This window comes from Musa acuminata, chromosome BXJ2-2 (genome assembly GCF_036884655.1).
Source record: "Musa acuminata AAA Group cultivar baxijiao chromosome BXJ2-2, Cavendish_Baxijiao_AAA, whole genome shotgun sequence".
Lineage (NCBI taxonomy): Eukaryota > Viridiplantae > Streptophyta > Magnoliopsida > Zingiberales > Musaceae > Musa > Musa acuminata.
Window position 1 is genome coordinate 18744141 of NC_088339.1, and position 21729 is coordinate 18765869.

The following is a 21729-nucleotide window of genomic DNA, read 5'->3' on the forward strand; positions in this document are numbered from 1 at the left end:
ACCCAAGAAGTAATTATCATAAATTTTATTTACCTAAATAAATATCAAAATTAAAAACAAAGGGAGATGAATAGTTTTTTTCTTCACAACATTGACTTATGAAAACCATGAAGTATTTATCATTACTTTGATAGGAGCACTGCCACAGTGTCTTCTGATTACCCACTGATGAGTATGTTCCCAAGTCGAGACTAAAAAAGCTTCCTTTGAATTGTATTCCATACTCTCGATTAATATATGATCTTTAATCTTCTTCTTTAAAAGCCCGTAATCCAACTTCCTACTGCCTCAAGAATGAAGGAACCCCTAATGGCTCCTCATCCAATCTTTGCCTTGGCCTTGGTGGTGCTGCATGGCCCAGTAGGCATGCATGGGTCTCAGCAAAGCCACGTCGTCGTCGTCGTCGTTCTCCGGCGTCGGCTTCCTCCACGCGGCGCGCCACTGGGGTTCTCGAACGTGACCTGGTTCTTGGCTTTCTTCGTAGAGGGCGACGATGTGATCGATCATGGCGTGGTCGTCTCTGATAGCTCGTTGGACGTGGAAGCCATGGCGGAAAGCTCTAACAGAGAGATAAGCAATAAAGCGAATAAGATAGATATATTAAGTCAAATCACGATATAAATAAATACAAGACACGCTTAAGATTAACACTAACCAAATCCAACACATAAGATATGATTGGACTCACCCAACGCAATTGGAAATCACAGCTCAAACCACCGAGAGTTGTTCGACGTATATTAGTAGTAGTTTGATGACCAAAGAAATGAGAGTCCGGAAATATATAAAAGGAACCGAGAAATCAGAGGATATGATAACAATCATATATCTTAACAAAGATTTCCCAACTAAAATGGAACTCTTCCTACTATTAAGTGTTTCGGTGTTGGGCTGCAACCCTTCGTCTCCCTCATCCCCTGCGCCTCCTGTTCTCTCTCCGTGTCCTCCTCCCTGGTGATCGATATTGTTGATTCACGTTGCTTTAGTTTGCATAGATCTGCGTAGTAATATCTATTTTGATGGTTCATTTCTTCATGCATGGATCTACTGAAACTTACAAGAGGCTTATGATCCTGTCGTTTCAGCGCGCAGGTGATCCATGCACTTGTGGTTCCTGTTGGGAAGATTAGGTGAGTAAACCGTAAGTCGATTGATGGAAAGAAAGATGAAGCTGTTTCAAGTATTTTTGTGGGATTCGGTGTCGTCGATACTCGTTGCTGTTCTGAGAATAACTTGCGGTTTGATCTCTTCAGCCAAATTGCGTGTTGGTGACGGCAGTGGCATGGACGCCTCTACTGCTACTGCCACCGAGACGAGCTCTCCCGTTCGGTTTGATCTCCGAGAGCATCCTCTCTCGATCGTCTTCCCCGGCCTCCACGAGACGGTGCAACGCCGATGCTTCAACCATAGCAATTCCGGGATCTGCCTCTTGTTCATGAACTCATCGGTGGCGCTCCATGTCCTCAGCTCCTACGGCTTGGAGCCTGATGATCTGGCCAGGCTCGAGGCAAGTGTTCTTCACCTCACCGTCTTCGCAACCGCCCACAACAGCTTTTTGATCCCTCTTTGCGGTGGCTTCCTTTGCAGGCAACGTGTTCCTTCTTCAGGCAGCACGGCGGGCTCCCCCCCGACGAGCGGCTGCCCCTCACCGAGCTTGCCGCCTTTGACATGTGCCGAAGGAGGGTCGCATTGGCCTCCATGGCCGCGGCGGAGGAGGAGGCCCTCAAGCAGCGGTGCGGCGGCTCCTACAAGCTGCTCCTCAAGTATCTGCTGGCCGGCGAAAGGGCATGTGATCGACGGGAGAAGTTTCAGGTGGTGGCTGGTCCTGGCTTTAGCATCGCCGTCACCTCCAATGGCGAGGTCCACACCTTCGGTCACAACCACTCAGGGCAGCTTGGACATGGCACCTTGTCGAACGAAGAGATGCCGCGGCTCATCAGGTTACGCCAGACTACGATTGTCCTATCTGCCTTGTACGCTCTTGGTGAAAGAGTTTGTGCCTCACAGATCACTGCAAGGAGTTCGCATTGTTCAAGCAGCAGCAGGAGCAGAAAGGACATTGCTGGTGACTGATGCAGGCAGAGTCTATCAATGTGGGAAGAACTATTTTGGGATCCCGATCTTATCAAATTCAACCTTTGATAGTATCAAGACGCCTGTGCTGTTGGAGTCTTTGAAGGACATATTTGTTGTCCAAGCAACAATAGGACACTTCTTGACTGCCATCCTCTCCAGAGAGGGAAGAGTGTACACCCTGTCTTGGGGCGTCGATGGAAGATTAGGTCATGACACTGATGCCACGGATCGCACTCCCCGTCTTCTTTCGGGTGTTCTCGAGGACAAACCAGTGGTGCAGATAGCTGCCGGCAACTGCTACCTCCTTGCTCTTGCTTTCCAGCCTAATGGCATGTTAGTTCTCTATCCAAATCAAGTTAATCTAATTGTCATTATGAACTTTATCATCAATTGGGAAAATTGTAGGATTAGTCAAATAAAATGCCTCTCAAGATTTTTTTTTCTTAATAGCATGCAAATTCCTGCAAGATGATTGTTTTAAGTCTATCTAATATGCTTGCATCTCGATAGATATCATTGCTGTTTTTCCATCATATGTGAGCATCCTGTTTTTGTTGTGAAATGTAAAACGAAGCATATACAAAAATCTTGAACCAAAATCATGTTTCAAACAGCAAGCTCATAAGTTAAACTATGCAAGCAAGAAGAAATAGCAACCAACACATCCAAACAAGCATTGCCTTCTGTTATTCATGTATCAGACTGGTTCTTGGGTGGACTGATACAGTAGTATTCGGAACTGGTGTTCTGCTGAGAGCCAATTATATTCTCATGCATGTATGGGCACACAACAATGCCATGTTCTTATACTGCTTTTTTTATGCAATTCTCTTAGTTGTGTGATCAATGCATTTGGAGTTGATAAGCCCTGCACACAAAAAGACTTCACATTCATTGCTGAATTGTTATCTTCTCTAAACTAAGTACCTTCTGTGAGACCAAAAAAAAAGCAATGATTACAGAGAAACTAAATTGTGAAGAACTCTTCTTATTTGTTGTTGTTCTACAGGTGTGTGTACTCTTTAGGCTGTGGTTTGGGAGGAAAACTATCACATGGTTCGACGGACGATGAGCACCACCCAAGGCTGATTGCTCATTTTGCGATACTCAACCTGCAGCCTATTGCGCTTTCAGCAGGTAGCTGGCACGCTATCGCTTTGGGCAAGGATGGACGCGTATGCACATGGGGATGGGGATACAATGGCTGCTTGGGTCATGGAGATGAGGATTACCAGAATCTTCCCAAGGTGGTGAAAGGCCTGAGCCATGTCAAAGCTGTACATGTTGCAGCAGGCTTGTGCACCACTTTCGTGATCACTGAGAATGGTGATATCTATTCATTTGGCAGAGGATCTGACTCAAATTTAGGTTATCCTCCTCAGGTCAGTTGATGCTCCTTCATGCTTCTTTAATTGTTTTCTTCTGTTTATAGTGAGCATGTGTGTTATCTTCTACTGAAACAAAATCATCATGCAACTATCTGCTAAAGATCGATTATAGATCCTTCCAAAGATGAGCTGAATGTATTGCTTTCGATATAACTTTACATTTGAAACTTTGTTAAATGTATTGCCTAAATTGTGGAATTATATTAAGAACAGAGATAAATCAATGTGTCTCATGGTAGCTGTTGCTGATGCTTCAGTTGATACCAAAGGTTGATATGATTCAGTGCCTGTGCAAGAATAAAGTTGCACATTTATGTTCAGTAATTACCAAAGAGCAGATCCAACTAAAAAACAGAAGCTTGTAACCATTTTTGGACTCGTTTACTCTGACATTGCTCCTGTTAAAATATGAATTGCTACTTCACGCTAGATCATTCAAACTCATTGTTATGATTCTGTTGCAAGTCCTTTTGCATCCCTCTTGCTGCAAATTTCCAGGAGTAGGTTCAGAACTGTTTCCCTAGACCTGTTTTTTTATATAGCTTTTCTTTTATCATGTGTATCGGGTTTGTCTTTCCTTGATGTATCACCCACCTCTTGCAATTTCTCAGATTTTAGTGCAGTAATATTTACAGATTGAATTTAGAAAACAAGTGTCAAAATTCTTTTATATCAATCAATGATATCTAATTATAGCCATATATGCATTAGTTTTAGATATTGTGCGGCTGAGTAACTTCCTGCATCATTCTGATTCGTTGTTTTACAGTATGGTCATCGCCTAGATCAGCTAACGCCAAAGTTGGTCACTTCACTCACTTGCGCTGGTGAAAAGATCATTCGGCTCAGTGCCACCAAGGAGCATGAGGCAGCAGGGCATACATTTGCCATGACAGAATCAGGGAAGCTTTATGCCTTTGGCATGGCCATTTATGGTCAGCTTGGCATCAAACTCCTACAGGGCCAGGATGGGACGAGTAGCCCTCAAAGGGTTGATATTGATCTCAGTTAAACTTTCATGATCCTTTTGCATTTTGTTCATTTAATTGTTTGCTAGGTTTCCTACTGAACTCAGCTATGATGATACAATTGTTGGCAATAGGTCTTCTTTTTTGTACATGATTTGATACTATCTGAACATGGCTTGAGTTTGAATTTTTCTTTATGAAGTCTCTTATTTTAGCATGTTATCCAAAGGTAGAGAAGCTCAAAGTCAAGACTTATAGCTGCTTATGAATTAACAGCAGTTTTAGCTTGAAGAATAGCACCAGCATGAACAAAGGATGGATTGTATTAGAATACAAAATTTCTAATAATAGAAAAAATTAGCGCACACTATATTCTACAGGAGTTCATCTGACTTAAGCTAAGCACTGGGAAAAGGTCAACACATGTGACCTTTTTGTTACGGTCTGATGGGTATCTGTCTTCAGTATGGTTGGATCAACAAATCTTGATTTCATACAGCAAAAGACACACACAACTAAATGTGATTAGCTACTGAATAGTACAATTGGTATGAAAAGATTTACTAAATAGATTCTTTGGACTTTTAGATCCCTAAATTAGACTAGATGACCTCCAATTTTTTAGGTCATTCACATCATCAAGAAAAAGATATTTGGCTTCTGATAAGTAAACACAGTCTGAACTGTTTTGAATGGATATATTGAATGGCAATGACAATAAGGGCAGTCTTATTTACAGTGAAATGAAATTGTTTACTGATTAATAATATTGGAAAGTTATATTTATGCCTGAAATATTTTAAAAACTATGATCATGCTTTTATTCAATGAATAGCATATTTACCTTGAATATGAATGAATAAATTCAAAATTTTGCAGGATTACATACAATAAACGCATGAATTATTTAAGCTGTTTAGGAAACTAAACATTTTGATCATAGTCTCTTACTGTTCTTCTGCATTTGGAGCATTGAAAAAGGGGGATATGCATGATATTTCAATTTAGATGAGAGTAAGATATATTTTCCAGCTTCCACAGAAATTTACAAGAAGCTCTGTGGTTATCGACTTGTTGAAATCAAGCACTTGAATAATTAACATGCAAATCGATAGCAATTATCAATAACAATTAACAAGGTGGTTGTGGTTTGGCCCCCCAGATGTTACCGACAACGTAAAAGAGAGCATGTTACTTGTAGATTAGACCAAGATAATAATCAGATCATAATACTACAGAATGTTTGATTAACATTGTGATCATCTTTGAGTTTGAACCTAGATAATGTTTGAATTTCCAACCCTGTTTTAACTCATAATTTCAATCATAAATCATAAAATTATCCAAGGATAAGATGAATGTGTGCTCAGTTTGGTATATGATCAATAGCTAATTATGGAACCGTGAGAGAGTCCTCAGCTTCATTTTAATTCATGAAAAATATTTTGACACAATATTAGTCTCACGCACATATTGCCCTAGATATAGCTATCAATTAGCATAAATAGTTTGTTTGATGACCTTTCACCTTTTAACTCATCATGAAACATGTCTTGATACAACACTAGTATCACACAGATATTGCTTTCAGCAGAGCTAAATAGCAGCACAATTATTTCTTGGCAAATGGAGCTAAAATCTTTCCTCTTGAACTCTGCACAAAATTTTGCTGCAACTAGTTATATCTTCAGCTCAAGAATGGCAGCAGGTGAGTCATTTGACATTTGAATGAACATAGCACTATTAATCCTTGTTAGTTGTTAGGATCTTCAATTAATTGTGTTCTTCATGAAGAGTTCTTGTTCTGATTAATCCCTTCAAAAAATGATCAGTTTCTCACCTCCTTTTGTATTTGTTGTTGGTGTTACTCTCCACTGATTAAATGTTTGTGAGAAGCATTAAAATGCATCTGATGCCTCTGTGCTGTTCCTATACTGCATCTCAAGATATGCAATGACAAGAACACATGACATTCCAAAAGGGGTTCTCATTTGCCTCCATTCAACTCAGTCACATATAGATAGATTTACTGCAGAACTAGTCTTAGTGAGAATGAGCCAACATCATGGCAGAGGCCTCAAAAGGCAACTAACTTAGAGCATGAAGTAGCCGGCCGCAGACATGGCCACGACAGCCGCGACGGAGGTGGCGCCACCAAGGGAAGCGCCGGCGTTGCCCGGCTCTGTTGCGTGGGTGCCGAGAGGCGACCCGACGCCGCCGGCATCGCCATCGTCGATTTCGGTGGGAGCAGCAGCGTCTTCGGGGACAGGCGAGGTGGCTATCGGGGTGAGGACGCTGGGCGTGGAGCCGGACGGGGCAGTGGACGGGGCCAAGTCGGTGGTGGCGGAGGTGGCTGCAACGGCCAAGACGACGAGGGCGGCCACGAGGAGGAGTTGCAGCCTCGCCATGATGAGATTATTTGCTGTAGTTGGAAGCAAGGAATGGAGGATGAAGGGAAGGGAGGGGAAGGGATGACGAATATATAGGGAAGGGAAGGATGGTGGAGGAGGAGGAGGAGGTCTTGGACAGTTATTTCGGTTACGTTCGTTTGTCGTGTTCTTCTCTCCGAGTGCAAAGCGGAGGGAGAAGTAGAGCGGGTCCCACGGCGGCTAATTCGTCGACTCTTGACCAGGCTTTTGTGGCCTGATTGGTGCAGAAAGTGGGTCCCTCCAATCATTTTTTGTTATATTAATTAAAAAAGTAATTAATTTGAAAGGAGGCGCTCACAAATAAGTCTTTTTTGGTTGGGTTTGGGTTGGATTGAGTTAGCGGTGGGATTGTTCATAGCTTTACTATGTTGTGAGGATCGCAAGAACAAGATTAGGGAGTTGTCATGTATTTAAACAGGTAGAAATGGAGTGTCATGATATGAATCAGATGCAACGTAATAAAATTCATGGTCTAATTAAGGATTTCATTTTCACTGTCATCATGGGAGAAGAACTACAAACATTCATGTATTACAATTAAGTCCTTAAATGAGGAAGATTTTAACATCCTCAAGTTTCATCCTGTGTAGCGGAAATGTATAAATATTTGAATTGACTTATATATATATATATATATATATATATATATATATAGAGAGAGAGAGAGAGAGAGAGAGAGAGAGAGAGAGAGAGAGAGAGAGGTGAGCCTAATGGCTGAGATAAATAAACTATATAAATTAGGGTTTGTTGAGGTTATTAAGGAGTTGAATCTATCAATTGGTTATAGCTAACTTTCCTTCTGAAATTTGAACTCAATTGCGCAACAGTGCCGGAAATATATAGAAATCCGAAAAACAAGTAATTATTTGAAATAAAATGCAAAGAAATTAGAATACATGTCTATTAAGTTCCAATTGGGAGGCCATAAGCTCAATTTAGTCTAAGATGATCATTAATATAACAAATCTTTAAAATAGCACTAATTAAGGCTTTATTTGAGTCAATTAGTTCTAATTGGTGCCATTAATCAATCGAAGTTCAGCTTAATTGTAGATAATTTCATCATGATCTCAAATTAGGCATATTTTAAAGTTATAATTAAATAAACATTTATATTTTGTGAGTCATTGTCAGGTTCAAATAAATTTTAATTTCTATCTATCCTTACAAAAGCCTATATGTCTCCTCAAATATTAAACATTTTCACACACACACATATATATATATATATTAACCACAGACTAAATACGGTATCAATAGCTAACTTAAGTTATAAATATATAAAAATATTATATACTAAAAATATCCTTAATACTATCATCAACATAAGCCTCAATGTCAATGTCAATTCAGATTTCACTGAGAGAGATTAATTATTAGAGCGTGTATCCATATATTTACTGATTGTGTAGGGGTATATAGGTACTTTTACCGATCAATTAAATATAAAACTCGTGGAGAGGACGGCGTTGTCTCACTTTCTCCATTCTTCTCGAAACGCTGTTGCCCATAATACCCCCGACGAGACAATTCCGTACCTTCTCCATGTTCATTCCCCACAAGCCCTTCGTCGTCCTCCTCCTCCTCTCCCTCCTCCTCCTCCTGCACCTCTTCTTCTCCTCCACACCCAGCTCGCCCAGGACCACCACCGTCGCCACCTCCACCGCCGCCATCCGCATGCGCCCGGGCTTCCGCTCCTACGACGACTACATCAAGCGGCAGCTGAACAAGACCCTCGACCCGCGGCTCCGGCGCCTGTGGGCGACCCGGGACTGGGACCGCAAGGTGCGCGTCTTCGCCCGCTTCTTCGCCGACCTGGCCGCGGAGGGCCTCGTCTCCAACGCATCCGCGGCGCTCTGCGTCGGGGCAAGGATGGGGCAGGAGGTGGCGGCCCTGCGGGGTATCGGCGTGGTCGGTGCCGTGGGGATGGACCTGGCGCCGGCGCCTCCCCTGGTGGTCGCCGGCGACTTCCACGCGCAGCCATTCACGGACGACTCCTTCGACTTCGAGTTCTCCAACGTGTTCGACCACGCGCTGTACCCGGAGCGGTTCGCGACGGAGGTGGAGCGGACTCTACGGCCTGGCGGGGTAGCGGTGCTCCACGTCGCGGTGCACCGGCGCGGCGACAAATACTCCGCCAACGATCTCCTCGGGGGCGTCAACGGCCTCCTCGGCCTCTTCAAGCGCTCCGACCTCGTCCGCGTCCGCAAGATCGACGGCTTCGGCCTCGACACCGAGGTCGTCCTCCGCAAGAAGAACAGCCACAAATAAATAATATATATATATATATAATATAATATAAATCCTTTTTCTTTTTTTTTTCTTCTTTCCAAATGCCAAATTGATTGTTTTATTTCAATTCATCTCTTAATTATATTCCTCTTTCAATTTTTGCTATTACGTAGATCACTAAACTTGTATCATATTTATCTAATTCTTTTTTTTAATAAATAAATAGAGAAAAAAATAAAGAGGTAGGAAGGAGAGCCCCAATAAATTAAATGGAATGGTGTTGAAAATATAATTTTAATATCCCATGTATTGAAAATGAAAAGGACGTTAAAATTATTTTTTTACCCATCACTTATCGTGATGTTATATATTATCTTTTTCGTCAATACAGTTGATTATTTATTTCACTTATAAAATTATAGGAAACTCAATGTAAATTTTTTAAGTATAAAAATTGTGATACTAATAGAATCCAAAGTGTAAAAGATAATATATAATTAGCTCTTGAAATCAATACTAACTTAGTACACTAATACATTAAATATAAAACTTTTCATCCAATTAACTATATTATTACAATAAGCTCAAAGAAAAGTCATATTTATATTATAAAAAAAAGAGAGAGTTAGTATGAAACCTATCAAAATATAAGTCGATCAATAGATATACCAACTTCATGGAACACATGTTGTCAATCATAAGCCAATACATGTCCATGTTCACCAACTTGCTTACTTAGGCAAGATTTATCGACTCGATCTGTTCTGGCCACCCAATTTGATGCTTCAGCGGTAGGCATTCCTCAATTGACAGACGAGAGAAGAATTGCACGCCACAATTACGAGATCATGACATGTTGGATACTTATTTAAAGCGGATTTAGGAGCAAGATCCATGCCAATCCTGTAATTCGGGTCCATTAGATCACTGTTGGGTCAATACCGAATTCACCAAATCGGTCATAAATAGATCCGATCCAATAACACCACTATGGATTCTGGTCCCGCGAAGTCCTAGCCAAGTTTTCACGTTGGGGGTTGGATGGACCCCACCAAGCCACCATTGCATCGATCCAATAGAGTGCGTGGTAACGACTCTGGTACACGGACGAAACCCTGGGTCGGATCTTATGGGCGCCGATCATAGCACGACTCTCAAAGCGTGATGTACGCGGATGATGACGTTTCGGAACGGGATGGACTCGGCTTTTTCCAGATGGTTGCACGAATCTCGGGGAGCATCGGGCCTTCAACGGAGTGTTAGCTGTCCTGCACACGAACCCGCCCCGTGGAAACCCTCCCATTAAATTCTCCGACTCAGCTCGCCATGGACGCAACCATTGTTGTCTTGCTCCAAGCTTACGCCACTTCCCCTTGGCTTCAAACACCCCCTCCCATCTCTTCCTCCTCCATGAGTTGATTCAGCTCCTCACTGCTGTTTCCGGTCGCCTGATTGTTGCCCACCAGCCTTGAGAGGAGGCAGAGGCAGAGGCAGAGGCAGAAGCAGAGGAGAGATGAGCTATTCGACGAACGCTCCGGCCGGGTTCTGGGAATGGCCTGATGTCCAGATACTGACTGCCGGAGAGCGCAGGATTCCTGCTCATTCCAAAGTTCTGGTGAGCTACGAACGTCATCTTCGGTTCTTTCCTCGTTCCCGTTGCTTGGATCTCTCACGATCGAAGCATGTTCTGTTCTGTTCTGTTCCTTGTGCCGAAGGCGTCGGCGTCGCCGGTGTTGGAGAGTATGTTGGATCAGCCACGCCAACGCGGGGGCGAAGAGAGAGTGATTTCCATTCTCGGAGTTCCTTGTGGCGCAGTAGATGTCTTCGTTCGCTTGCTCTACTCTTCCAGGTTAGCATCCTCTGGATTCCTCAGCTCGGGAGTAGTTTGCCTTCTTATGTACTTGTGGAGGAGACGGTGGTGGTGGGTGTTTCAGCGTGATGATGGAAGATGGTACAAAGGTCAGCACCACCATCACAGGAGGAAGAAGTCAAGATGGATGCCTAAAAAAACGCTCAGCTTTGATTGCGACGTTAGTCCTTTTTGATCGAGACCACGCATTTCTCGTGCATTTCGATCTCAACATCAACTTTAATCATGACTCTCTACCTGATATATTTGAAGAACCCCACTACAAGGACATGGACCGTGCCACTACAGCTAGCCATGCAGCTCCATGCCATGAGAGAGAGAGCCAACAGGAAACGGATTGGAATGTTTAGACGGATTCAACCCGACCAAAACTTAGATTAGGTGCTCCAAATCTTCTAGATTTCAAGAGCCCACGATGATTGAATGGCTGCAGGTGTGTGCCGCCGGCGGCGGAGATGGGAGAGCACGGTGTGCACTTGCTGGTGCTGTCGCACGTCTACCAGGTGGGTTGGCTGAAGCGGGCGTGCGAGATGGCGCTGGCGTCGGGGCTGGCGGCGGAGAGCGTGGTGGATTTGTTGGTTCTGGCCCGGCGGTGCGACGCGCCATGGCTGCACCTCCGCTGCATGAGGGTCATTACCGGGGACTTCGCTGCCGTCGAGCGCACCGAGGCGTGGCGCTTCCTCCAGGACAACGATCCCTGGCTCGAGCTCGACATCCTCCAATCCCAACAAGATGCTCGTTTGGTATACGTTACTCCAATGATTCGATGTTGTTCCTCCTCGAAGCAGCTTAGTTTTATGGGCGTCTATGAATCTACAGAGGCAGAAGCGGCGGCGGAGGAAGAGGGAGGAACAGGGGCTATATGCAGAGCTTAGCGAGGCCATGGAGTGCTTGCAGCACATCTGCACCGACGGCTGCACCGACGTCAGGCCCTCCGGCCGCGAGGCGCCACCGCGCGACCGCACCCATTGCCCGAACCCCACCACGTGCCGCGGCCTCCAGCAGCTCATCCGCCACCTCCCCGCCTGCAGCCGCAAGCAGCAGCAGCAGCTCGGCTGCACCCGCTGCAAGCGCCTGTGGCAGCTCCTCCGCCTCCACGCCTCCATCTGCCTGCATCCCGACCCCTGTAGCGTCCCCCTCTGCTCGTAAGCATGCAGCATCCCATGCAACTTTCATCTGCATGATTTGGCCAACACCTAACCTTTCTTTGCTTATCTGTTGCGTTGTAGCCAATTCAAGCGGAAGATGGAGCAGATGAACTTCAAAGAAGAGGAGGAAGACGTTAAATGGAGGCTCTTGGCTAAGAAGGTGGCCTCTGCTAGAGTAATGTGCTACCTGGCAAGGAGGAATGCAGTTCCAGTAAGCTTGGCTGAAGCAGAGCTCATCGACTGAGAGATTACCAAGTCAGATTTAGACCAAATTAACTGGGATGCATCATTCTCATTTACATCAATTCCTTCAGTAGTTTGGTCCATAACTGCTGTGGTAGATTAACTCTACCAAAGTACCATAAATATGTTCAAGCTTTGTATATGATGAGAGAGAGAGAAACTTCCATAGATTTTAAGATTACTCTCAGCCAATATGATTTCTCATCTCACTCAGATAACAGTGCATGGCACAATGGCCTCCGCATAGCCAACTGATCATTCCTTGGTTATCTTAGATCATATTTCAGCAAACAAATAGTGGAATTCTCAACTGAAAGAAAGAGTAGTGTTCAAAAGCCGAGTGTCGTGATAAATGGAAGCCCGACCATCCTCCTGCTTTGCCATATCATTATTCTATTCCAAAATCTTCGAGTTCATGTCTGTCATATACAGTAGAATGCTACTGCTTGCAAGCTACTCTTAAGCGGAAAGCGCTACCTGGAATCAGGACATAGTTGTTGAGCAGTGTCAGATTCTGCTTCCATGTAAGAACAAGACTCCCTAAGAACATGGAAATAAATGGGTGTCATGTCATGGCATTACTTTCGCTTCTTGTATCCGAACGGTTTGAAGTCAATTTCTTGAACAATCAATCAAATGCTTTTGCTTGGGAGGCATTCCTGAATAGGCTTCCTTGAATCAAGCGGGCGTGTTTCATGGCACGGTGATGAACAGTAGCTTCCAATTATAAGCAGCTTTCTCAGCTACTACGACTTGGAATAATGCATGCTGAATCGATGTCATCAAGCATTTACTAGTTGTTCTTGCAGCCGAGTAGTTCATATCCGACCAACTATCATTCACCCAGGTTAACAATGTCAGGTTAATGCAAGCAACTCCCTAACCAAACCAAACAAGCAGTAAATCTAATCTAATCTGATGTATCTTACAATTGTTATAAGAGCTCTAGTAGTCTCATAGAGTGATTGGTAGGTTCATGCTCAAATTCGTTGTATAATTATCAGATCGACGAACTTTGGCAATTAATTGGCCAATTTGTCAATTCCTTGATCAATTTAAGTACTTAGGTCAATTAAATGGCTAAACTGAAATTGGGCCCATCGGTTGGGCTTTTGGAAATGGGCTTAGTTTAATTCAATAGCCCCCTGTTGTCAATAATGGGCCTAACTATAGTTTACTGTCTTATATATATATATGAAAATAGAAGAAAACAAAGTAACTTTGGAGGGATATATAATACAAATTTTCACTTGCATATTAAATTAGTTATTAGATTTATATAGAATCTTTTAATTTTAAATTTGAATTTGTTTAATTTTTATACTAAATTATATTTAACTTTTGTATTTCTGTCTCTGACAAGAAGTCCGTTTACAATATCATTAATTGTGAGAGTGTTTGTGCAAAATACCAAAGTATTACGGTTCACCCCATCTACGCCTCATATCCAAAATCCCACACGCCCCCTTCTCTCCTTCTCCTCTCCTCCCCTATCTCTTCTGCCCCACTCCGATCCATGGCGGCAGGCATGGCCTTCAAGCCCATTTCGACGGCGGAGAGCCTTCTCCCCTCTCTCCCGACCCCCCTCTTCTCTTCGAAGCCCGCTCTCCCTCTCCTCCCATCCCTTCGCACCTCCAAGCTCCCCCGCTTCCCCCGTCTTTCTCGCTCCCATTTGTTGCTCTCGTTCAGAAGGAAGCTTCCTTTGCTCCCGTTTGTGGCACAGACCTCGGACTGGGCTCGCCAGGAGGAGGAAGAGGAGGAGGGGAACGAGGTCGAAGACGGAGGTTTTGACTTGGAAGCGCCCGCGCCCGAGGAAGGAGCCGGGTCAGGACTCGAGGAGTGGGAAGGAGACGAGGAGCAGGCTGCGGAGGGTGAGATAGCCGCCGAGGCGGACGGCGGGTTTGTCGGGGGGGAGGAGGAGGAGGAGCCTTATTCCGAGCCGCCCGAGGAGGCCAAGCTCTTCGTCGGGAACCTCCCTTACGACATGGACAGCGAGAAGCTGGCCCAGCTCTTCGATAAGGCTGGAGTTGTCGAGGTCGCCGAGGTAAATAAATTATCTTTTTGAGGTCTTCAATTAGGTCTTATAATCAAATGTTTTTTTTTTTCTTTCTTTTTTCTGATTTTTTTTCGTTTCTTTAACTCCTTTGCTTTGATGTTGGTGTTGGATTACGATAATGGCAATAAGCTCTCTGCGATTATGGGATTATGCTTGTGGATGTGCAGGTGATTTACAATCGGGAGACTGATCAGAGTCGTGGATTTGGATTCGTGACCATGAGCACTGTCGAAGAAGCAGAAAAAGCTGTGGAGATGTTCCATCGTTATGTATGTTCTCTTTTGTGATTACCGAGCTGGTGCTTGTTCTTCCTTGCTTACTGTATGCAGAAATCGTCTTTATATGCATACTCAAAATGATGTCCTTTTAGGATCACTGAGATAGCTCTGATTCTATATTGTTAGGTGCTTTTGTGTTAATCTATCCTCATTATGTCCATTTGATCATGTTCATTTTGCTTGATCGCTTATGATAGGTATGAAGCCCTATCGAAATAAATATTTCCTTGGTGTCTATTTCTCTGCAAGATGTCCGATTTAGTGCAATAGTTTCACTTGTTGAATTTTGTCAAGTCTACACTAAAGTTGGTTTAGTATCTTTTTTCCTTGATCTTAGTTTTGCCTAAGGACTAACCAAAACATCGTCGTTTACCTTTTCAAGGAAAAGGAGGAAATCACGTGGCAACTTCTTTTTCCAGTACTTGGATTATGTAATACTGGAAATGTGCAGAAAGAAATTCTGTGCTGACCTCTAATAATTTATTGAGGTTTAATTTGCTTATGCTTAAGGTGAATAACGATGGCAGAATATAGTGGATATTAACCACTTAACATTGTTACAGTTTTCTTTTTAGTGATTATAACTGTATAAGTAATCCATGTCTTAAGTGTTTTTTTCCTGTTTGTATGGCATGTGTTCCAGTTTGTCTATGTGTCTTAGCTTGGCAGTAATGTGATTGATTATTTTTATATTGTTTGTTAAGGGGTATGTTGTTTCTTTGTTATCCTATTAAAATCCCACTGGGACATTCTGCCAACTCTCAGGAAGATGAGTTCCAAATATATTTAGTTAATAAATGCTCAGGAAGATGAGACTACATTCAGATGAGGTTAAGACAATGCCAACCAGCATTTGGTTGGATGGTGTTGACTCAGGTCAACACAGATTATCTGGACTGTTATAAACTGTTAATCCTTTGGCACAATAAGGAGGAATAACCAAACTTATTTGAGCTTTAACTCCACAGCGTAGCAAGGTTAGGGAGAAAAGATGTATCAGTTCAATAACTTTTTGGCTGACTTGGATCAGTCTCATTAAAAACAAATTAATTTCTGATTCTTTTCCAACTCTCAAATTGTTATATTAGGCCTGCAATCTAAGCTACCTAGTGAATATGACTTTTTTAGTATTGAATACTCCATTAGTTTTCTTATTTATGTTTTCATTTATTAAACTTGTAACATGCTTATGCTGCTGCTGCTGCTCATGCCTTTTCAATGTTTGGGCACGACTGCATACAAATTGGTTCAGAATTATATATGTGTATATCTATATGTATATATATTTCTGTATTTTATTTAAAGAGTATGGAATATATGTGTTTCTTGTGAAGTAAAAGTTCCTGCCTACCCTTTGCTCCAGTATGGTGAATTTTGATTTTGACTAATATCCAATGATCTTCCTAATTTTCTTTCAAGCTTCGGCTAGCATGAAGTGATTCTTGTTTCTGTGTGGGTAGCATCGTTTATTTTCTTGTTATGGTAAGATTTTTGATAGTTTGTTTTCTACTTTGGAAACAGGATGTTAGTGGCAGGCTCTTGACTGTAAACAAGGCTGCACCCAGAGGTTCTCGTGTGGAAAGAACACGGGAATTCGGGCCTTCTTTGAGAGTCTACGTTGGCAATTTGCCTTGGCAAGTGGATGATGGCCGCCTGGAGCAAGTATTTAGTGAACATGGTAAAGTGTTAGAAGCAAGGGTGATATACGATAGAGAGACTGGACGCTCCCGTGGTTTTGGCTTTGTGAAAATGGCATCACAGGCCGAAACGGATGATGCGATTGCTGCTCTTGACGGACAGGTGAGTTCACTTAGTTTAGCCAGTTATACTTGCTGATATTAAATCTTCCCAGGTAGACCCCAAGTGTGCAAAATGGCTAATGCATGGTCTGATTATGAAATCTCGGACGTAGAGTTGATTGTTAATTTCTGTTTTTCCTGATAACATGGGATGACACATTATAACACGGTACTTTAATCGAAACATTGTTGTGTGCAATTGCATCAAGTAGAAACCGGTATAAGTTTGATGAATCAATTGCCACTTGGTTTTCGCAACTGATTGTGATTAAACTCTTAAATTAATGGTAGGAACAAAAAAATTAGATGAATTAGAAACTAGATATTTGATACTGCTACATAATTTGAGCATCCAATAATTTTTTGCTTTCTTGATGTTTACAGAGTCTGGATGGTCGTGCGTTAAGAGTTAACATTGCCGAGGAGAGGCCACGGCGTGCCGCCTTCTGACACGGAAAAGCTGAGAGTTGCTTCGTCATAAGACATTGTTGACAAGATCAAATACTGCTGTTTCTTTTTTTTTTCTCCTTTTTTTTTGGTTACCTTTTGTAGCTTGTGCTGAGTTTGTTTCTTTTGCTTTTACCCTGCTATTTTAACTTGGGGATTTCTAAATGCCAATTATATCACTTATCGATGTGTTGTTACTCTATGCTGGATTGAGTTAAAGTAATTTTGAGCAGTTTAATACATACAGGTATAGTATGTGTATTTTTTTCCTATTTCTCATAATATGTAAGAAATTATTTGGGATTAAGTGTGAAAGTATGTTTCAATGTATTTTTTTCTATTCATCTACAAGAAATAGAACAGTGCTTCATTTTATTTTTACAAGATTGTAAATCTATTTTCATGATTCAGATTCAATATTTTTATTGGGCTATAATATTTTTTTTGCGAGTTCCAACTTTTTCATCATTTAAATCGTAAATGAACAATTTTATCAACACTATCTGAAATATGTGTTGTTTATTTTTTATTAAAATGTCTACTGGTGTAAGATTTATCATAGTATGATATTTTGTAAGATTATAAGATAATTTTCTAGAGATGGTTGACGATCGATTCATTGTAAGATTTTTTTATTTATTGTTGCGATTTAAACTTCGATCGATGAACGAATTTATCGACTTTGCGTTGGCTTCTGAGGTGCCACGTCATAGCACGTGCCAGGTCGGTTTTGTCAACCCACGCGTCCTCCACCGCACGTGCCTAAAGGGAGACCGTCGTCCCTTTTACAACCGCCCACGAAAAAACCCTTCTACTAGAGGGATCGGAATCGACCGAGCAGCGGAGATGAAGCTGGGTCTGGTGCCGCCCCTGGTGCTCCTCTGCTCCGATCTCTTGCTCCACAGTAGCCCTCCTCTCATCTCCGCCCTTCCTTTCGATCCTCTCGCCTCCGGCGCCTCCCCAACAGGTCGGCCTCCCACACTTCCCCCCCGTTCACTTGCCCTCGCTCATCAGTGCCATGTGGTGGATGTCGTGTTTGCGCTTCTCTTTTAGTTCCTTTTCTTTTTCTCTAGATTTAGTTGTTTATGGCCTGAGTCGGTGGGCAAATATCGAGTTGTGTTGATTTAGTTTTTCTTCATTGGATGCTCTAGTTTTGATCTGTCGGAGATCACGAGTTTCTCATTTTCCTGCTGTGTTGTATGGGTACTGATAAGCTACTTATTGTAGGTGGAGAAGATGCAATGGCAGCGTTGTACATCAACACCGCTAACATATTCTCTGTTAATCTTATTGCATATATTCATGTTCTTTTCCAGCTTCTATGAGTTTTACCCCCCTTCAGATTCACTTGATTGAATTGATATGGTAGTGCAACAATTGTCGAAGTTTAGATTCGAATTGTATGCATAATTCGTAGTTCGATCCAACTCCAAGTTGCTAACCTTTCACCAAATCAAGTTCATCTAGTATGGTACTATCTAATAAATGATTAAGACAGATATCTTCATTAGTTCGTGTATTGCAGAGTTGGATCCCACTTTTAGCAAAAATTGCAGAGTTCCTGAACTCAGTTTTTATTTTTGCTCTAATTGGTAGAGCATTATATTACAATTGTAACTTTGTCTTTTTGATACCGTGCTGCATCTGCCTGTTTTATGGAAGGTTTTGGCACTATGTTAAGTAGAATAATTGAAGACATCCTACAGAAAGCAGCCTTTATCAGTTCTAGGGTTTTCTACCTGGGTTGATCATGTTCTTTGTACTTGCTTAAACGTCAAAGAACAATTGATAGATGTTTTGTGTTTATTTAACTTGGCAGGTCAAGTTAAGGCGTCTTTATGGATTAATTTTGTTTGAACTTCTAGGAAAGTAGAATAATCAAAGAAATCCTAGAGAAAGCAACTCTTATGACTGCTACCCGGGTTCATCATATTCTTTGTACTCAAGTTAAATGACAACTGATGGATGTTTCATGTTTATTTTAACTTGGCAGGCCATGAATCAAGACACCCCTCACCATGTTTTATGTGAGCTTCTAGGCAAGTAGAATAATTAAAGAAATCCTAATAGTAAGCAACCTTTATGACTTCTAAATTGTTCTACCAAGTTCATCATATTCTTTGTACTTAAGATAAATGACAATTGATGGATGTTTCATGTTTGTTTTAACTTAGCAGGTCAAGTTAACAAATTGAGACAACCCTCGCTATGTTAAATATATGATCTGGTTTTGTTTGAACTTCTAGTTCAGTGGAATAATTGAAGAAATCCTACAGAAAACAACTCATATGACTTCTACATTGTGTTATATACACAAGTTAAATGAAAATTGGTGGATGTTTAATGTTTTTCTTAACTTAGCAGGTCAAGTTTATGCATCGAGACGGCCCTCCAATGTTATTTTCCATCCACCAACCGGATCCTGTGTCCTTCGGAAGTCTGTAACAGACCCTTTGAGACTAGGGCCCTGCAACCAGTCTGATGATTGGAACTACACACCTCAAAAGTTTCTGGTTGTGAAGGGTACATACTTCTGTTTGCAAGCTGTGGACTCAGGCAAACCAGCAAAGCTCGGAATCGTTTGCTCCGAATCGGATTCTTCATGGGACATAACATCGAAATCCAAGGCACAGATCTCCAATGAGCTACCTGATGGCACTGCCTTGTGCTTGGATGTTGATCCTGAAAACACTCTCATCACAAACCCATGCTTGTGCTTGAGCATTGGAACCTGCAACCGTGAGAGCCAATGGTTCGAGTTCACTGCCCGAAATGAAGTTCCAGTTGCTCAGCTTTCTCCTCTGAACACAGATCAAAACTCAACTTCTCCATAAAGTTCTACTTATGAGAATTCAGAGATGCCAGCATGTGATTAAATAATGTCTGTGACCAGGATTCACTGTTCTGTATTTAGAATGAAGAGGAAAAAGGACTGTTGCATCCTTGGTGTCTTACCTATATCTGATGACAAATCATTCAAACTTTATGATGCCATGATCATCTATAATATATTTTACAAAATGATAAATGATGAAGGCCAGATTTGATCACAGAATTTTGCTGATAGATTTTCTTTTGAATGATCCAAATGCCCCTATTGGAAGCCTATTGTCACAAGGGAAAATACTTGGTTTATTAAAGGTTTGTTTATTGTAGTACTCTGGACACCAAAATGAATATAATTGAGATAAGCAAAATGTTTATTGTTGATTCATTAAGTATTTTATCAAGTTACCAATAATAAACATAATTTAAATGTCTCTATTAATCTAACATTCTAATTATGTGATATATTATCAATTAGTGATTTAAAAAATATTAGGTGCTAAGATCTTAAAATACTCAAGGTGAGTGTTAGGTGTTCACCCGAGTGAGGTGAGGTGAGACGTTATGAAATATTAAAATATAAATAATATAAATATAATTGATAAATATGATTATATAAATTAAAATATGATATTAAATTAAAAAATCTAGAGTGCTAAGTCATATTATCCATCTTCTAATAATAAAATTGTTAAAAGACTCAAAACAATATGTATCAAATTCAATCATCATTATAATTAACATCGTTATTTTCAAATATATAATCATTTTTATTTTCCTTTTGTTAATCTTCATCCTTCTCTTTGGTAATGATAAGAGATGAACTTAAGGCTTTTGTATTTATTTTTTTCTTCATCATTTATCTTATACATATTTGTAATTTTCCAACACTTAGTTGTTTTAGATCAAACTATTACTAGAATTCTAAAAAGACCATCGACATTCTTATATAAAAATAATTTACGTATGATCTTATCTTACAGCTCATTAAAATCAATCTTACAATGCACTGATATAACCCATTTACAACTTCTATATTAAACTTTGGGTGTTCCAATTCTACGTGTAATGGATGATGAATGATATTTATATCTTTCGTCGATGATTGTATATATTTTTTAATACTTTTCTTTATTTCCATCAACCGATATTTGAATCATCTCTTTTGCTCTATCCATAACTTTATAAATATATCTAATTATTTTTATTATCTACGAACCAAAGGACTTGAACAAAAGGACTCATTATCTTTAATATATAAACTATAAGATTTCAAAAAAAACGATATTAAGATGATATCCTTGACCCTTTTGCTTTTTGCTTTTTTTTGTTTATTTGTTTATCACTTATTTCTCCGAAGTAAATATATTTCTCAGATTATATTTTTGACGATATATGCTTTATAATATCAAGAAGAAAGTAACAAATCGAGTAATATTATATTTCACCAATTCTTTATTACCTGTAAATTCTCTTATAATATTCAAAGCTCTTGTATGATTATAGAAAAATCTAACAAAGATTGTCTTTTTTTAAGTCTTATTGATTTCAAAATTTTTTTCAATATTCTCTAATATTAAATTAATATAATGTATCATATGGAGTCAAATATAAGTATTATTTTTTTGCTTCAAATAATTTACATAAGATAAAGGATAACAAAATTGATAAGACTTAAGGTTACATAGTTCTTCAATGGAACTCACATCTCATAATAACTTAGAGGTTTTAATCCCTCATTATAACTTCCAATAGCTTTAATTATCTTCTTAAAATTATTTCAACGATAAGTACTAAGAGGAAGCTAGCTTTATAGAAGAAGCACGTAATGTATTGAATTGATCTTTCCCTTAATTTCTTATCATAAGCATCACTTATATTTGTTTATCTTAATTTTACTTCTATTTACTCTATGATCCTTGATACATATATAAATCTCATAATATTTATTTTTTTTTTCTATTTTTTT

General features: G+C 40.7%; 5 protein-coding genes across 5 annotated transcripts; all 5 read left to right on the forward strand.

The window, feature by feature from the left end:
* Positions 1–1122: 1122 nt before the first annotated feature.
* LOC103974576 (ultraviolet-B receptor UVR8-like) lies at positions 1123–4476 on the forward strand. The gene is made up of 5 exons (XM_065094564.1): positions 1123–1507; positions 1588–1940; positions 2008–2409; positions 3086–3458; positions 4234–4476. The coding sequence occupies exons 1-5, from the start codon at positions 1154–1156 to the stop codon at positions 4474–4476; spliced, it is 1725 nt and encodes a 574-aa protein (XP_064950636.1). The 5' UTR covers positions 1123–1153.
* Positions 4477–8406: 3930 nt separating this feature from the next.
* LOC135604785 (uncharacterized) lies at positions 8407–9132 on the forward strand. Its single transcript, XM_065094437.1, has one exon. The coding sequence runs from the start codon at positions 8407–8409 to the stop codon at positions 9130–9132; it is 726 nt and encodes a 241-aa protein (XP_064950509.1).
* A 1291-nt stretch (positions 9133–10423) lies between these two features.
* LOC135605202 (BTB/POZ and TAZ domain-containing protein 2-like) lies at positions 10424–12820 on the forward strand. The gene is made up of 5 exons (XM_065095002.1): positions 10424–10708; positions 10809–10942; positions 11397–11706; positions 11783–12108; positions 12193–12820. Exons 1-5 carry the CDS (start codon positions 10607–10609, stop codon positions 12353–12355), a joined length of 1035 nt encoding a protein of 344 aa, XP_064951074.1. The 5' UTR covers positions 10424–10606; the 3' UTR covers positions 12356–12820.
* Positions 12821–13795: 975 nt separating this feature from the next.
* Positions 13796–17136, forward strand: LOC135605203 (28 kDa ribonucleoprotein, chloroplastic-like). Its single transcript, XM_065095003.1, has 4 exons — positions 13796–14398; positions 14578–14679; positions 16210–16488; positions 16872–17136. Exons 1-4 carry the CDS (start codon positions 13871–13873, stop codon positions 16935–16937), a joined length of 975 nt encoding a protein of 324 aa, XP_064951075.1. The 5' UTR covers positions 13796–13870; the 3' UTR covers positions 16938–17136.
* Positions 17137–17727: 591 nt separating this feature from the next.
* Positions 17728–19974, forward strand: LOC103974573 (uncharacterized). The gene is made up of 2 exons (XM_009389429.3): positions 17728–17901; positions 19299–19974. The coding sequence occupies exons 1-2, from the start codon at positions 17781–17783 to the stop codon at positions 19766–19768; spliced, it is 591 nt and encodes a 196-aa protein (XP_009387704.2). The 5' UTR covers positions 17728–17780; the 3' UTR covers positions 19769–19974.
* The last annotated feature ends 1755 nt before the right edge of the window (positions 19975–21729 follow it).

Bases quoted from the DNA above. Each gene is read 5' to 3' on its own strand.
- LOC103974576 (XM_065094564.1), top strand. From the start codon at position 1,154: ATGGAAAGAAAGATGAAGCTGTTTCAAGTATTTTTGTGGGATTCGGTG. The intron at 2,410-3,085 runs GTTAGTTCTCTA...GTTGTTCTACAG, and splicing joins GCTTTCCAGCCTAATGGCAT to GTGTGTGTACTCTTTAGGCT. The intron at 3,459-4,233 runs GTCAGTTGATGC...GTTGTTTTACAG, and splicing joins ATTTAGGTTATCCTCCTCAG to TATGGTCATCGCCTAGATCA.
- LOC135604785 (XM_065094437.1), top strand. From the start codon at position 8,407: ATGTTCATTCCCCACAAGCCCTTCGTCGTCCTCCTCCTCCTCTCCCTC.
- LOC135605202 (XM_065095002.1), top strand. From the start codon at position 10,607: ATGAGCTATTCGACGAACGCTCCGGCCGGGTTCTGGGAATGGCCTGAT. The intron at 10,709-10,808 runs GTGAGCTACGAA...CTTGTGCCGAAG, and splicing joins CTGCTCATTCCAAAGTTCTG to GCGTCGGCGTCGCCGGTGTT. The intron at 11,707-11,782 runs GTATACGTTACT...ATGAATCTACAG, and splicing joins CCCAACAAGATGCTCGTTTG to AGGCAGAAGCGGCGGCGGAG.
- LOC135605203 (XM_065095003.1), top strand. From the start codon at position 13,871: ATGGCGGCAGGCATGGCCTTCAAGCCCATTTCGACGGCGGAGAGCCTT. The intron at 14,399-14,577 runs GTAAATAAATTA...GTGGATGTGCAG, and splicing joins GAGTTGTCGAGGTCGCCGAG to GTGATTTACAATCGGGAGAC. The intron at 16,489-16,871 runs GTGAGTTCACTT...TGATGTTTACAG, and splicing joins TTGCTGCTCTTGACGGACAG to AGTCTGGATGGTCGTGCGTT.
- LOC103974573 (XM_009389429.3), top strand. From the start codon at position 17,781: ATGAAGCTGGGTCTGGTGCCGCCCCTGGTGCTCCTCTGCTCCGATCTC. The intron at 17,902-19,298 runs GTCGGCCTCCCA...TTAACTTAGCAG, and splicing joins CTCCGGCGCCTCCCCAACAG to GTCAAGTTTATGCATCGAGA.